Genomic DNA, 17,601 nt, shown 5'->3' with positions numbered 1-17,601 from the left:
GGGCACATCTTGTTCTTTCTCATAGTGTGTTATTACCAGCAATCCTTGCTTATTACTAGCAATTCTTATCTGTTGTTACCAACAATCTGTGGTTGGCTGCACAGCTAGATGACTTTCAGTGTTTGAGACATACACGTTAGCCCCTTATCTTCTGTGATTCTACACCTTTGACACTGTTTTCCACAGCATTCTCCTGGAGAAACTGGATTCCCATGGTGTGGATGGGTGCACTCTTCACTGGGTAAAAAACTGATTGGATGACCAGGCCCAGAGAGTGGTGGTGAATGGAATTACATCCAGCCAGAGGCTGGTCACCAGTGGTGTTCCCCAGGGCTCTGTGTTGGGACCAGTCCTGTTTAACATCTTCATTGGAGACCTGGACGAGGGGATTGAGTACACCCTGAGCAAGTCCACAGACAACACCAAGTTGGGTGGAAGTGTTGATCTGCTGGACGGCAGGAAGGCAGTGTTTGCATATGGCACTTGAGGACATGCTTTAATGTTTCCCTCCATGGAAAGTGCAAAGTGGAAAAGGAAAGGGATAGGACCTGGCTCATGTCTTACCCCCAGGATGAAATGCAGCTGGAGGAACTAAATCCACCGTGTAGGGGGTGTTAAAAAATCCGGTTCTTGGATACCTTGCATGCTTTGCAGTGCAGTAATATTCAGTAGTGGTCAAGGACAGTTGGCATCTTGGAGAAGCATGGCCTTTCTTGTGATTGAAGTGAAAAGGTGGAAGCCTAAGGTCTGCTCCAAGTATAGGGCCTGTGGGTCCTGTCCTTTGCTACAACATGAGAATATTTATTACTTGATGTTATTTGAAGTGGTCAATAACCTTTGAAATGGTAATTACAAATTAATACTTGTTTTGTATGCATATGAAAACATACCTGGTATAAGAGAAACGGAAGTATGCCTCTGTTTTTAACAATTATGATGATGCTGCGTGTGCTGCCGATGGCCAAAACTGCAAGTTCAATATAAATGTTACTACGTACTGAATTTAATCAAATAGTCGAATAAAACTATGATAAACTGACTGTTTCTTAATCTTTAAAAAGAAAGAATGGAAGGAAAAGAAAATGTCTAGTCTGAAAGTATCTTCTAATAATTCATTTTCATGCATGTTTAATTTTGCCTGTCTTTGTGTATCCTCTTCTGTTTATTCCTAAATATTGTCAGTATGTTGTCCGAAACAACACTTAAAAGATATTTTAATTAGTTTTTATATTCTTTTTATTGTTTTTTAGCATCCTGCTTGATGAGGAAGGACATATCAAACTGACAGGTGAATAAAGAAATTGCAATACTAGGATCATTTCTGTTCACAGTAAAATCTTTGCATGTTCCTTTTGGTAAACCAGTATGATAAAATAGGTTATTTTAACTGATCGGTAATTTAATTGTGGAAGCAAGTAGTGTAATTAGCTTAAAATAAATGAAATACATAAATATTTCAATAAGATACCTGCTTTACAAGTATATCTGGTGTTACGGACCTATGGTAATGTGGGGAGGGAAGGAGAATCCTGTAATTTCCAAATTAGTATTTGGTTGTATATACAAATGATAAAAGCATAACATTTTACGTTATGGTAAAAGTATCAACCTTGAATGTTTTTAAAAAAAAATTTACATTCGGAACTATTTTTTTTTCTTTCAGATTTTGGCTTAAGTAAGGAGTCAATTGATCATGAAAAAAAAGCCTACTCTTTCTGTGGAACAGTGGAATATATGGCACCAGAAGTTGTTAACAGACGAGGCCATACGCAGAGTGCAGACTGGTGGTCTTTTGGTGTTTTAATGGTAGGTTTCTGGTAAATCTAAATAATAGCAAAACTGTGCTTTGCAAGGTGTGGTGAAACAAATCAAGCACTAAACCCTAAGGTGAGCTTTACATAAATTTTAACTACAAAGGAAGTCTAAATTGTGTGAAATTAATAACACCACAGAGTTTGGATCCAAGAACATGGACTAGGTATCATATCAACGCCAACAATATGCCATATTTTTATTATCATTTAATTCAAATACTTTACATCTGTAGTAGCTTGAATGCTTTGGGGACCAAGAGGAATATGAAAGTATACAGAAAAATACTGTCTATTCCAAAGTGGGGAAGAAATTTAGATCAAAAATTTAAATTTGAATTTACATTCAAGAGGAAAAAGAAGATTGGTAACTTTCTAGTTAGAGTCTACGGTGTAATTACAAGTTAGTGGAATAATGACAACTGTTGTTCTCACACATCAAAATGATCTAAATGACACTGAGCTGATACAGGATATAGTTGCTCAGTTGCTTAAGGCATTTCTGAGAGGCGTAATTACTGTAAAGTTGCAGGGTCAGGGAAATATATATATGGAGTATGAATTGGAAAAGAATAACAGATCATGTTTGGTATTTAAGGAATGCTGAAAGACTTTTCATATTTAAAATATTTGTTTGCATTTTTGACATGGAGATTAAATAATTCTATAAATGTATTCATTTCTTACTGCTTTTGCTACATATACCTGTAACAGTACAACTAATGTGTGTGCTTTATAGTACAAGAAGGACTTTTGGGTCTGAAAATAGGTCATCCTATTGCTTTATGATGACTAGAATGCTGTTGTGGTCTGAAAACTGACTATGTAAAAGTAGCAGCTGATAACTCTCTCCAGACAAGCATACACACTCCTCACAGCCTCACATTTTATCACTAAGAACAATTAAAAGATAATTATAATGTAGTTGCAGAATATTTGTTGTTGATAACACAAACATAATTAAACTTCAGCTTTAATTTATAAAGCTGAAAAACATAATTTGGTGTTTATCAAGTGGATATGGTATAATTGAAAATTGCTGAAAGATGTTAGCTGTGACTGGGGTGGCTTTCACAGTCTTAAGTGCATTGCATGTTAAATACTTTGGCCTCTACTTTGAATACAAAAACATGACCTTAAAAACCAAATTCTATAAATTAGTATATGAAATACTGTGCAGTTTTCTCTAGGACATATTTTTGTTGCTTGCATTTATAGTTTGTAACTTTCACAGACAATCTGTGAATATCTACTTCCAGCTCATTCTTAATTTCTGAGTTGATCAAAAATTCAAGTGATGATTGGTGTAGTCTAAGTACACAGTAAATAGAGTGAAAAGAAGTCATAGCGCAGAGAGGGAGACTTTAAAGATGTTTCAACAAATCATTTGGCTCCTTTTCTTGTGCTGCTAGACATTAAGTATGCTTAAGCCATTGTTAAGAAATATATTCCGATTTGTCCTTTAAAACAGTGACAGCTTTAAGGGATGCCATACAAGTAAAAACATTCATTTCAAGTTTTCAAAAGCACTGAGGTACTCTCCTCTTGAAATAAAACATAAGTAGGGAGGCCAGTGATGGCTTATTCTTTAAGTACTACTGGCCTATTAATGTTGGAATATAGTATTTGGGAGGGGTGACAAAGAATACATGTGTTGGGCTGTTAATTTGTCACAAGCACACACATTTGTATTGGGAGCTTGCTAAAGAAACTATATTTCAAGCAAGTGCAAGTGGAGCACTCCAAATTTACCTTTTTAAAAAGGTTTTTTTTTTTCAAGTGCACCTTGTGAAGATATTTCTAAACCAAAAACAAAACTTTTTTTTCTTAGAGTTCTGGCTTATCCCTCTCACATCTTTGACAATTGTCTTAAGCGTTCAAGTTAAAAGTAGGCTTTTTTCATGTTGGCATGACTATTAAATTTAATTTTTTAAAATATATCTGTAAAAAATATTATTTAGAGTATGATGTATCTAGCAGTAGTGAAGAGATGGCAGTAAGAAATTCAAATTTTATTTCAATAAAATGGTGTTTTAAAGAATACTGTTAGTGCAACTTCATGCTCTTATTGTAGATCTGCAAATACTACAGTCACACATTATTTGTTCAAGTTATCCACATACATTTTTTATGTTTAGGAGACTGAATGTTTGGGTCATACCAGAAAAGAGGGAAATAGAGGATACCTTGTGTTCAGGATGACTTAAGTTTGCATAAGCTGTTCAGAGGGTTCCTTTATAATTATTTTAATTTTTATGTTGTTAACTGTATGCCATGAACTTGCATTGAACTAAATTATTTTGCAATTTTTAAACCAAAAAAAATCAGGTTTCTGCCTAAGTGCTGGCTACCATGACTGCTGCCAGACTGCTTTCACTGCCTCACTTATATCTGATACCCCTGTGTATACTGCAGTCCAACAGGAGTGCCTTTATATTTATCTATTTTTACTCAGTCACTTTCAGAACAAATCAGTATTTTAGCAGTGTCTGTTGCTTACTGCCAGGCACTGTAGAATGTGCATGCACGTACTGTGTAGCTCTTCCATGTTCCTTCAGGCTTTATTTCCACTGTATGCATACAGTAACCACTTTCCATCATGCATGTCTTTGTCAATCAGCTAACCTTTTCCCCTTCCCAATGAAGGCTATGTACATGCCAATTTTCAGAATTTTGACCTTTTTAAAAATTTCTGCATGAGGAGAAATCATCACTAACTTTTGAAAGGAAAACCTTTTTCCCTACCCCCGCTCCCTTTTATTGAAAACTAAAAATACAGTTGTAAAGATGAAGACTTCCTAGAACAAACTTTTTAGGCAGAAATGAAATACAGAACATTATAGTCTAAATTGTTCAGATAAAAGCATGTAAAGCAAGGTATCAATATAGGAAAATATTTTGCAGCTTTAAAAATGGCAAAGGCTGCTCAATGTTCTTAGCAATTTAAACTGTACAATGAAGTTGTTTTGCACAGACTTGATTGTTAACATGCATGAATTTTGGAAGGTTAAGATGCTAAGTAGTTTTGTCAAAAATTAGTTTTTGTCCAGGTAATGTAATTGATGAAAGTTTTACTCTATACAGTTTGAAATGCTCACTGGTACTCTACCTTTCCAAGGGAAAGACAGAAAAGAAACCATGACTATGATTCTCAAGTGAGTACACTCTTATTTATATATCTCATCAGGTATTCTACAGGGATGCCCTCCGGGCTGCAATATCTAATTTCTACTCTTCCCTCATTTTCAAAGGTACTGGTAAATCCTCACTCCCTATTCCATATTATTAATTCCCTTTGCTGCCTATCTAATATGCTTTACTATTCCTCCGCCATACCAGGTACAAAGGATTTCATAGCAGCTCTTTAATCTGTAATAATGACTTCTCCAACCGTATGATCTTGCCCATCTTATATCCATAATATTTTTTAACTTTCTTATCCTTTTTGATAACCTGTGCATTTTTTCCTTGTTGGGTTTTTTTTTTCCTTTGTTTTAGGCTTTTGGTGGTTTTTTGAGAAAGTATTTTCACTCCTTATGCTTCTTTATCTTACCAGCTCCTCACCCTACCTCTTTATATTAATGGTGCTGCCAACAACTTGCCTCCCCAATGCTCCTCCTTTCTGTACTCTCCTGTGACTTGCCTAGGCTCCAATTTTCCCCTTTGCTATTTTCAGCATAGATTTTGCATTAGCTCTCTTGTGGGAATTGCTTCCCTTCGTGCAGTTGATGTTCCTGTTTTTGCTAATGAAGATCTGCTTTTTTCCTTGCCAATTCCCCACGTATTCGCTAAACTAATACAACCTATGGCATAACTCCCCCATTTTTGGGACTGTAGCCAAACACTGTGCAAACAAGTCTGTTTCCTCATATCACAGGTTCACTTCTCTGTTTCCATCTATTTTTAACTAATACCATTTTTTTCATGGAAGCCCATAAGACTATCTTAGTTTTCTCATTTGTTTTCTGCTTCATTGTTTATCATTGTTCTCAGTACTATTAACCACTTGTCTACCCATGTATCAAAGATGGAATTTCTTTTGCACCAACAGCCTGTTTTGAAAAATAAATATATGGAACTCTTTCATTTTTTCTCTGAGTAATTAGAACGTGAAAACCACTAGAAAACACACTCATTATTTTCCTTGCTTTTGCTTTCATAATGTATAAATGTTATGTTATTCTTTGCCCTTGTTTTTCTTCCTCATATTATTTGCAAATATATTTAGTGATGCTAGTTTCTTCTGCTGCCTCAGCATCATGCCAGATCAAATCTTCATGTTGTTATTATTCAGTGTCTTTAACTAAAAAGTTCTATCTATTCACAGCAAGCATAAACTTCTGACCACCTCCTATTTACAAGAAGCTAGTCTGAGATAGTTCTGCTGCACTCTCACTTGTTTCAGGAGCCATGCATTTTTTTCTGTGTCTCATGAGTCACATCTTTCTCTTCTTCTCTTTGCCTGCATTTGACTCCGCTCTGTTCCTCAACAGTCTTTTCATTGGTGCTATAAATATCTTCTGTATTCAGCTGCCATTTAGAATATCCTTGTATCTTTCCAGGTAATTGAAGTTCATAGTCATTCATAGCCCAGAGAGGGGCACTGAATGGAGTGAAATCCAGCTGGTAGCTGGTCACAAGTGGTGCTCCCCAGGGGCCAGTCCTGTTTAACATCTTTATCAACAACCTGGACAAGGGGATTGAGTGTACCCTCAGTTTGCAGGTGCCCCCAACCTGGATAAGAGGGAATGTGGATCTGCTGGAGGGTAGGAAGGCTCTGCAGAGGGATCTGGACAGGCTGAATCAATGGGATGAGGCCAGTAGAATGAGGTTCAGTGAGGCCAAGTGCCAGGTCCTACACTTGGGTCACAACAACCTCAGGGAACACTCCAGGCTTAGGGAAGAGTGGCTGCAAAGCTGCGTGGCAGAAAAGCACCAGGGTGTTGGTCAACAACTGCTGAACATGAGCCAGTGTGTGCCCAGGTGGCCAAGAAGCCAACGGCATCCTGATCTGTGTCAGCAATAGTGTGGCCAGCAGGACCAGGACAGTGATTGTCTCTCTTTACTCAGCACTGGTGATGCCACACTTCAAATCCTGTGGCCAGTTTGGGCTTCTCACCATGAGGACATTGAGGTGCTGGAGCGAGTCCAGAGAAGAGCAAGGGAGCCTGTGAAGGGTCTGGAGCACAGGTCTTGTGAGGAGTGTCTGAGAGATCTATCTGGGTTTGTTTATCCTAGAGAAAGCTCAGGGGAGACCTTATCCATCTCTACAACTCCCTGAAAGGAGGCTGTAGCCAGGTGGGGGTTAGTCTCTTCTCCATAGTAGGAAGCAACAGGATGAGAGGAAATGACCTCAAGTTGCACTATGGGAGGTTTAGATTGGATATTGGGAAAAATTTCTTCATTGAAAGGGTTGTAAAATATTGGAACATGCTGCCCAGGGAACTGTCTGAGTCACCATCCTTGGAGGTTTTTTAAAAAGATGTGCCACTTAGGGATATGGTAGACTGGGTGGTGCTTGTGGTTGGACTTGATAATCTTAAAGGTCTTTTCCAACCTAAACAATTATAGGTTTCTATGATTCTGTAATTACTTTCAGATTTCATTTGAGAATGTATCTCTTAATGCCCTTTCTACCTTCTTTCTTTTTTCACCTTCTAGTCTTTGCAATTGTTATTAGTTTCAAATAGCTGCACAGAAAGTGTGCTATGATGTAAAGACATTTTACCCTCTTTTAATGTTTTGTACACTTATGAATATTATCTTGCACAGAAGTGTTTTGCTTTTGGTAATATAAGTAGCTGAAAACCAGAAGATATTTTAAAGTGTTTTCTGATAAGTTCACACTTTTTTTCCTGGCCTATATTTTCTTTTTATTTTCTGCATACCTAGTATATTTTTCCTTAAATTTTTCATAAAACTTTAAAATGGACAGGTGTGCATATGAATTCCTGTTTTCATTGTGTATATTTATGATATATTGCTTTTCTTACCTTCTGTTCCTAAAAATCCACAGAAACTGCATTCTTCTTACAACAAATTTTTTTTGGGTTCTTTATTTCTCACAACATTATCAAGACAAATTTTTGTTTATTTTTGTGTGTTTTACCTAAAACTGGAAAACTCTGCAGTTTGAAAAAAATCATAGGTTGCAGCAATGAAGTTAAATTTTTAAACATCTTTTCTCCTTTACTGAAGAGGTGTGCCTTCATACAAAATTTTGTCAGAATGTCAGAAAAAAATGCTGTCACTCATGTAGTTGCATAATATATAAACTCTGAGGACCTGGAAATTGCCTTTCCTTCTCCTTTGTCACGTGCCTGATACAGGACTTTGTGAAAGGTGCTCCTTGATGATGGAGAAGGAGCAATGAGTCTTAAATCACTGTGGTTTGCACAAGGGCCTCTCATTCACTCCACTGTGGACTGCAGCACATACCAGTCCTTTAGAATTTCTTCTGTATGTTGTTTCTGTTTATTGGGTCACTTCTCCATAAGATTAATTGTACTTATGGTTTTGGCCTGGTTTTAGATTCTTCTAGGTAGCTGACTGTGCTGAACCTCCAGAGCGGTATCCTAGTCTTGGAGCTGTTTTGGATTACAACAGGGCAAAGAATTCCACCCACTCCAACACTGTCCTGTCCTAGCTGTCTGTTCTCAGACCTTCAGTAACATTGTAAATGATACCATTGGGCCTCTCCAGTCAGTGTTCCCTGCTTCCTGCTTTCAGTGTAGCTCTGTGATACTTGACTACGAGCTGAAATGACATCAAGTGAGCATGCAATGAATATAAAGTGTGTGACTAAGATTCAGCTGCTAGTGGTGCATGCCAGTCAGGAAGCATTGGATGGCCCAGTGCCCATTCCTCCTCTCCATTGGTGGCCTTGATCTGCCTGTACTATGTTATTGAAGAGCCCAAAGAAGCCAAAGTTTTTCAGATTTTCCTCCTCCCTGCCCCTAGCTTTTCTAATGCTGAGAGGAATGGAAAATTTAGTAAATTCTAGTTTTAAAGTAATGAATAGTCAATCAGTGGCAATACATACGCACTTACTGAAGTGATACAGGGGTGAATATCTACAAATACCTGGAATACAAGACAAATCAGGTTTTCTGACTGAAACACAGAGAGCTTGTGTCATGGACTGTTACAGAAAAACACAAGGTACAGGTTGAATTAGTGATGGAAAGGAGGGAATTATATCCCTCCTTACCATTATCATAGTTACAAGAAAAAGTAAGCCCTAGTAACAGTGAGAGAATGGAGACTGAACATTAAATGGAGAGTAAGAAAATACGGCAAGGATTACAAAACAAAATGAAATTAAAGAAGTACAAAAACTTAAATCTAAAAATTCAAATCTGGCAAGTTGCAAAAGTAGTATTTGAAATAGATTGGGGAGGGGAGCAAAAAGGAAGAGAGGAGTGGGTTTGGGGCTTTTTTGTTTGTTTGGTTTTTTTACCTGCTACTACTGCAAGGTCTATCCTACCTTAATTCAATTTCTGTATTCTAGTTTAGATTTGCTGGGTGTTCTTGGTGTGTGTCATAGTGTGGTAGTTTTCTTACTCCTTGTAAACTGTCTTTTATGTAACTGTCAGAATGCTTTGTTTGATGTCATGTGCTAGTAACTGGACCTGTAAGTGGATCAAAGCATATTATGAAAATTTACAAGTTTATAAACTGCTATCCTGTAGCTATTCTTCTCTACATGTTTTTCCACCTCTTCCTTTACTCAAGTTCCTGAGTCATTACTGAAAATACTATACTACTCAAAAAAAAAATTTAAAAAATCAAACATGTTTACATGACTGACAGCACTTTTGCTCTGTGTCTGATGTCTGAAGGCAATTTCTTAGTGATGCCACTTCATTTATTATGGACTTGTTGAATGACAAAGGACAAGGGGGAGTGCAGAGTTAATTCTTACCTAGATCTGTTTGTATACTATTAATTATTTTTATTCTATAGGGCCAAACTTGGAATGCCCCAGTTCTTGAGTCTTGAAGCACAGAGTCTCCTGCGAATGCTCTTCAAAAGAAACCCAGCAAACAGATTAGGTAAAGGTTTTAGCAGAATATTTTAAATTTGATCCAACTATGCATAACATCAGTGATCATTAAACTGACTAAAAATTTTGTTTCTTGTGTAAAATAGGCTTTAAAGTAAGAATGTAGTTTGCTCTTCAAATGATCACCAAAGTATTATCAGTTCTGCTAGTTATACATCTAAAATTAATGCAGAAGAAATAAGAAATATAATTTTGTTGGCCCATTCCTTTGACCAAGAGGAAAATAATTCAGAGACATTTTTCTTCCTTGTAAAAGGAGCAGGTCCAGATGGAGTAGAAGAAATTAAGAGGCATGCATTCTTTTCCAAAATAGATTGGAATGTGAGTATCTAATTAAAAATCAATCCAGTAAATTTCTTGGTTAAGTCTTTTACGGTATCATATAACTTTTCCATTTACAATGTGTTCCTTCTTTTCAGAAATTGTACCGGAGAGAAATTCATCCTCCTTTTAAACCTGCAACTGGCAGACCTGAAGATACGTTTTATTTTGACCCTGAGTTTACAGCAAAAACTCCAAAAGGTAAAGAGAGATTAATAAGATAATTTACATATTCAAAATATAGAATTTGCATTTCAAATTTTTTCATTCAAAATTTGATAGAAATTTCTGTCCTTACAAATTTAAGGTGCTACCAGAATTTCAGTACTTAGTCTCATAGCTACGTGTTAATGACTCTGCTCGTAAGTAGATGATGTGTTTTTCAGATTCGCCTGGTATCCCACCCAGTGCTAATGCACATCAGCTTTTTCGAGGATTTAGTTTTGTAGCTATTGCATCAGATGATGAAAGTCAAGCAATGCAGACAGTTGGAGTGCATTCAATTGTCCAGGTGGGTACATCTACAAAAAAAAATCAGTGCTGTCTCTTGGTGGATGGATTGTTTCCTTGTCACAGAATGAAGTATCATGACAAAGTCATTGTCATCTTTTATACAAGAAAAGTAAAGATCAGATTATTTTATCCAAACAAAATCTCTGAAGGTGCAGGACCTGTTTAACTACTGAGCAGCTACAGGTCCAAATAGGCTTCAGCCTTAAATGACAACATTTTACCATCTGTACTGTATTAAAACTCTTTAATGCCAAGCCCTGACTATAAGGTGGAGTGGAATAACAGATATATTGATTTATAGGGGTTTTTTCCCCCTTACATGAAAATGTCAGTTGATTCCTGCAATGCAGTAGTAGGAGGCACTGGAGTACAACTGCGAGATGTATCTGGATGTTCGGGACTGCCTCGTGGAATCCGTGACCCAGGATATATTCTGTCCCTCCCAAGCCACTTTAAGTTAATTTGCTAATCTGTGCTATTTTGTGACTTATTCCAGTGTCATATCATACAAGTCAGTGTTACAGTGCACACTCTAGCTTTGGCTTCCTTGATGTATTTGCATGGCTCCAGTAGAGTCTCCTGTATTAATAATTGTGAGGTTGTCAGCCGGAAGATGAGACCTCTGCAAAATTTGTATTTCTACCTCCTCTTTGCTTTTAATAATTCTAATTACTGAGTCATGAAAACCAGTTCATTATCTAAATTGTGTTGAAGACTTCTTAATGTATAGGTAGGAATAAAAAGGTGTGCTGTATGATTGGGTTTATTTATATTTTTCTCTGCACTGGTATTTTGCAAATGCCTGAGAAAATTTTAAAAAACCCACAATTTATACAGAACATGAATAGCCTTTCTATTTCTCTAACACTCTCATGTCTAGAATTGTTGCAACATGCTTTTCTATGCATTACTGTTTCATGTGTAATACCATTTTTTTAAAATATAACTTTAGATCCTTTTTTGTTCTCAAGAAGCTTTCTGGTTTGATATATGCATCAGAATTATTTCTGATCCTGATATCTTGTTAGAAGTTTCTGCAGGCATTATTTCTCCTCGTATATGGTTTCCTTCTCTTGTAAAGGTCTGTTTCTGTGCTGCCTTTCCTCTGTGCCCCTCAACAACTTCCTCACTCCTATTTCCTCTTTTCTGTGCTGCAGGATACCCAGATGGTTTCCTGCAAATGCTTTGCATCCTTTGCACAAACTCCATATACTAGAACACCATTTCCTTCCCTTACAAGAGTGAACACTTGTCCTCCTTTCAGCTTTTTATTTCTGTGAAAGGATTTTTGACTGCCATTCCATGTAATTCCAGCCAATCTGATTCTATTCAATATCTCTAAATTTTCCAGCTGGCATTTATCTGTCTATTCAGATAATAGAAACAGTGATAGTTCTTTACCATTATTGTATCACTATTTTATCTTGAAGTTTTCTGTTTTTCTTTGGTTTCAAGTTTCTATCTTTAAATTAATAAAGCAGTAGTCAGAAAAAATGTTGTCAGTTTCTAAAATACAGTGTGCATTATTTACAATATGGTTTATATTGTAAATTATTAATATGTTACATATTATTTACAATATGTCTAATATTGTAATGTCTAAATTTATCTTATACTAATTTTGAACAGAAGGTAATGGGGATTTAGACCACTTTGACCTAGTAGAGTCATCAGTTTAAAATTTTAATCAAATCAGTAGGAATTTTTAAAAAGTTATTTTAATAAAAAGATCAGTTACATATTATGAATATTCATCAATTGATAATGTTATTTTGGTAGCAGTTGCACAGGAACAGCATTCAGTTTACTGATGGATATGAAGTAAAGGAAGATATTGGAGTTGGCTCTTACTCTGTCTGCAAGAGATGTATTCATAAAGCTTCAAACATGGAATATGCTGTAAAGGTAATTACTTTGTTATAAACCACACTTTTCAGATTTTAGCATTGGACATCTTTTATTTGTCATAGAGAAACATATTAAGATTATTTTTTTGATATAAAAATACTTTATATGCAACTGCAAAAGTAAATTCGTAAATTCTCAGATGGGTAAGGAGTTCATTACAGTCTTCAGTCTGGTATAACTTCCAGAATAAACTTCAACTCTTTGTCTTTGCTTCCTGGTTTTCAGCAAGGTTTTTAATGTTGTTTTTATGTTATTCTATAGGGCTTTCTAGCACTTCTTTGAAGGCATTAAATTCTCAGTTGAAATTAGTAGATTTCCCAGAACTGCAATGATAAGGTTTTTTGTCTTTTTGTGCAATAACCCGGGACCAAATGGTTGCTATGAAAGCAAGAGTACGGATTAGCAGACTTTTATAAGTGGGGGGGGGGAAAAAGTAGTCTTAAAATCCTATACTATGAGGCAGTTCTCTTTTTGAATTGTTGAACAGCTTACTACTTAGTTATGTAAAATACAAAGATGAATTAAGCATGTAGATTGCCTTCTGGAAACCTTGCAGTTTCAATTTGGTAGTTAAATACTTATTTTTATTCTAGTTCTGGCCAGGAACAGATTTGACTTCCGTGCTTTCAGTTTGAAGTAATATCTTGAAACTGTAAGTCCTGGCATAGCTGATAACTCCCTCAGCTGTAACATTTATTGTGAAGATTCCCTTGCTTTTCTATTGCCTCTGTTAGGGCATTTTTTTCCTCAAGGAATCTTGAAAAAAAGAATAAGATGATCAGTGTCTGATGTATTAGCAGGGGACCAGTAGCAGTACGGGCATAAGGATGAAGGGGTAACACCACAATGGAAAAGACATGAGAGGAAATTCTGCGGTTCAGGAATGGACAAACATGAGAATCACAAGAATACTTTTTAAGTAGGGCAAAACAATATTTCACTTCTTTGCACAGGGAGAACTTTAGAGCCAGAGATTCAAATGGACCTTTATAATGAATGTGTGTTTGAATTAACTGAGAAATTTTTATTTTTTCTAATTTTTTAATTCTCTTACTCTCCTGCTTTATCTTTTGCTGCACCAAATACTTGGTTTAGATTAGCATTGTGAGAATCAGTTCATTAGCATCATCCAACCAGTATCTCATGTTAAATTAGGAACTTCCAGTTTTATGAAATAATGTATCACTAAAGTTTTATCTACTAAACAGCCTTGCATTATTAATCACAGCCAAAGAGACCAGATCGCTTATCCTCCAAAATTGTTTTCGAAGAGATTTTTTCATTTTTCCCAACATTTTTTGATTTGCCTTGCTTTTCCAATTTAACAAATTTGAGTTTGGTTATAATCCATGTCTTTTGCAACAATAAATATTGCTTAACTGCTGATGCTAATAAGCATACCAAAGCATTACACTATATAATATTCACAAAAATAATTATGTCTATGTCTGTACTTGCTCTTACAGATTATTGACAAGAGTAAAAGAGATCCAACAGAAGAGATTGAAATCCTGCTGCGCTATGGACAGCATCCAAATATTATTACCCTAAAAGATGTAAGTAGTGTTATAAAGACATCCTTTAGTGTATTATAATTGTGAATCACTTTCTAATTTGAGAGATGACAAGCTGCATGTTTTATATTTATGTTCATGTTTTTCAGTATTAAAAATAGAACAAGGTCCCAATGCAATTTATCCAGTAGTATCCAATTTTTTACTGAGATGTCAGTGTTTTCTCTTAAAGATGCTTATATTGTGGTACAATGTTATTCTAAGGAATCAAATAATTCATCCTTCATAAATCCTAGCACAAGAATAATTTATTTAACATTGGCTGTATTTTTAAAGAAACAAGGAAGGTTTTTGATTGCTTAGTTAACTTTGAATCTGCTTTTGCCTACATTAATCAAAAGCATTTTTAATGTATGTTATTATATAACAAAGGACTTGCTGTTAGCACAGTACCCTAAGTAATTTTCATGGACAGTAGCAAGTATTACTCAGTAGTAGACAAAATCTTTCCATGTCCGTGGTTGCCACTCTTTTCTACCCATCTTTATCTGGCCTTTGCGTGAACACTATCTAGGTATTTTTTTCTTGTATTATTTGTTCTGACCATGGAAACACTTTGTCCATAAAAAGCAAGGAATAACATAAGCTGGGAGGTAGAGGGTTTTCATAGTGAACAGTATATTCTGATGATCCAACTGAAAAAGAAAATTGTCTTTCTCTCCTTGATTATTCATTAAAGAGGATTAAAAATTAAAAAGGCATATGCTTAATGACTTTAAGCTTAGACTGCAGGGAAATATTCTGGTCCCCCAAACCCAACCTCAGGCAAAAACCATTTCCAGGAAGCTGAGCTCAGCTAAAAGGAGATTGTCAGACATTTTGAAGTCATTAAAACAACAGCTCATAAATACTGTGGAGATGAGCACTAAAGGACTCTGCATGAAGTTGGTCTACTGTAATCTGTCTTCACTTTATTGATATCATACTGTTTGGCCCTTTCTTGGACAAAGAAAATAAGGTAGATATTCAGGGGAGCCCACCAGGGAGCTTATCTTACTGCAAGCAAGATACAATTACAGTCCCACTTTCTGTTCTGCTACATGTGGTTGGACAGTAAAGCTACTTGAAAGGAGCTGTGCTGAACAGAACCTCTATCAGCATTCATGGTGCTTTTAGTGCTGCATGCTGGGCTCATATGCTACTTTAATTCATAATAGAACTTATGTTATTTAAGCAGGAAGACAAACATGAGAATGTGAGCACTTACCTGAACTTGAGCATTATGAATATTTTACATTGAGAACAGAAATCCAGGCAACATTAAACAGCTGCAATATATGCTGAATTATTTCACTTTGTAATTAATCTTTTATCATCATCAGTCATCTTCCAGCAGGAACCATCTTTCATGCACAGCAGCAGCAATACACAAATAGGAGACTACCAAAAAAGCCCACAGAGGGAGAAAGGCTGTAATTCTCACTCACTTCTGCTTCAAATCAGTTCCCCAAACAGAAGTTATGGATGTCCAGTGTAAGAAAAAATATACAGACTTCATATGTAATAGAATCTTGTATAAGTCTGTAAGAATGTAACATTAAGTTTTCCTTGTCCTAATACAGACCCATGGGGCAGATTCCTTGCATATCCCACACGATAGCTTTCAGAGAAGAGAAGGAGTATTTTGCCTTCAGGTCTCAAACTCTAGAGCACCGTGTACTATTATAAAAATAAAACTCATCATTGATTTGCTCAATTTTTCATTCAGTTCCACATCAAAGCTTAAATGTTTCTAATCTGAAGTGCCAAAATAGAACATTTCAGCACTTAAGTGCCTGCTTTGGAAATTATTATTCTGTGAGAAATAATTTCTTTCTTTTCTTCTATTTCAAGAAGAAATGCAGTAATATTTGAATTTTGCTTAAGATGGAAGTTTTCATTCTCGTTCAGCCTTTTTTGTAATTTAATTCTGAAGGTGTTTGGATTGAAACAATGGATATTCAAGAGACCAAATTCTTTCTGCAGTGTACAGTCCTCTGGGGGTTTTCCTTCTGATTGTTATCAGTGGTCTTTTTCAGTTACACAGTATATAAACAAAAGGAGCTATATTGTGCTAAATCAGATGTCCTTCTTATCCAATATCCTGCCTCTGACAGAGGCCCTTAGTGGATGCCTAGGAAACAGTATAAGAAGGGAGGAAGCACACAGCTTCCAACAAAACATTACCTAGAAACTTCCTGTGCCAGACCATTATAAGTATTTTACCCTTTTTATGTAATAGTTACTGTTTTGTAACAGAACCTTTGTTCTGGTTTGAGTTATTTAAAGCATTGCCTGAATAATCTTTTCAGAAACATTTTAGAAACCTGAATACAAGATATCCAGTCTCCTGTCCAAGTGCTTATTTATGATTTCAAAAAACTTCATAATATGTCTGTAAAATCTTATTTCCCTTGGCAAAAACTTTGATTTCTTTTTCCATTGTTTTATATTTTGTTCATGTGCCTACATCTGTTTCTCAGTATAGTTTCTTCTACTTTACCTGGTAGAGGAGACATGCTGACTGACCTGTGGCTTGTGCCCAGAGTTAATTTTAAAAAGTAGTGTCACGTTTGTGATCTTAGCATGATACTGTGCACCTAACTGTGAAGAAATCTTCATCAGTATTTATTCAAAAACAACTTAAGTTGATAATACCATTAGAGAAATTGGTGCGAGGCGAATGATTTGTTCAGGGTGAGTTATCTGTGGGATTTTTTTGGGCAGGCAGACAGGACCAGCAGATAAAATGGTAACCAAATGCAAATTTTCCTTGAATTCTGCATTCCTGAGATGTTTTCTGTCGTGTCAAAGAAAATAATAGCTGATCTCCTCATGTTATACCAGGATTAGAGGAAGCATGCCTATCCAAAAAAAAATCCAGTTTAGTATCTAGAATTAGATAATTCTGCTTTTGAACTGTGTAATATTTAAAGTCTTAATAAAAACACCTTCAGATGATCAGTCATTATATTTCATGGGGGAAAAATTCCTGTTAAATGAGAAGACAGAAAAACCCATCATGTCTTCATGTCCTTAATATCATGTTTGTAAAGCCCACAGAATTATTTAACATTCTTCTGTTTTTATTTAGTGTCATTAGGAGAACAAAAATTTTGATGCTTAGAACTTTATTAGCATGTTTTTGCCAGGTAGCTTAAGACAAGGGAATTGGGATGAAAATTTTTTTTATTATTTTCTGTTACTTAGCTGATATATATTCCTAAATTTATTTTACTACAACTTGGATAATTGTCTCTACTTAAACACAAGTTATTTTTTATTTCACACATTTTACTGAAAAAAAAAATTGTAACATCACCATAAAAGTAGGTTGAAATGATAAAAGGGACAGTCTGTAAAAGGTTTCACTAAAGCAGGAATTGTTTCTGGGTTAAGTTGGAATTCCCAGGCCAGGTTGGACAGAGCT

At 35.8% G+C, this 17,601-nt stretch overlaps 1 protein-coding gene across 4 annotated transcripts in view; it reads left to right on the top strand.

Annotated features, from left to right (window-relative positions):
- Positions 1–17,601, top strand: part of RPS6KA3 (ribosomal protein S6 kinase A3) — a 76,334-nt gene that overhangs the window by 46,125 nt on the left and 12,608 nt on the right. For 3 of the 4 annotated variants that reach the window (XM_039551355.1, XM_010394484.4, XM_019282879.3), the window contains 9 exons: positions 1,251–1,288; positions 1,664–1,806; positions 4,896–4,966; positions 9,777–9,865; positions 10,133–10,197; positions 10,296–10,398; positions 10,584–10,708; positions 12,490–12,615; positions 14,085–14,174. In XM_039551355.1, coding sequence (XP_039407289.1) covers positions 1,251–1,288; positions 1,664–1,806; positions 4,896–4,966; positions 9,777–9,865; positions 10,133–10,197; positions 10,296–10,398; positions 10,584–10,708; positions 12,490–12,615; positions 14,085–14,174 — 850 coding nt within the window. The remainder of the gene's footprint in view (positions 1–1,250; positions 1,289–1,663; positions 1,807–4,895; positions 4,967–9,776; positions 9,866–10,132; positions 10,198–10,295; positions 10,399–10,583; positions 10,709–12,489; positions 12,616–14,084; positions 14,175–17,601) is intronic. The other variant, XM_039551358.1, reaches the window with a different exon arrangement.

This window comes from Corvus cornix, chromosome 1 (genome assembly GCF_000738735.6).
Source record: "Corvus cornix cornix isolate S_Up_H32 chromosome 1, ASM73873v5, whole genome shotgun sequence".
Taxonomy (NCBI): Eukaryota; Metazoa; Chordata; class Aves; order Passeriformes; family Corvidae; genus Corvus; species Corvus cornix.
Note: the sequence above shows the minus strand (reverse complement) of the source record. Positions and strands in the feature narration are given on the sequence as shown.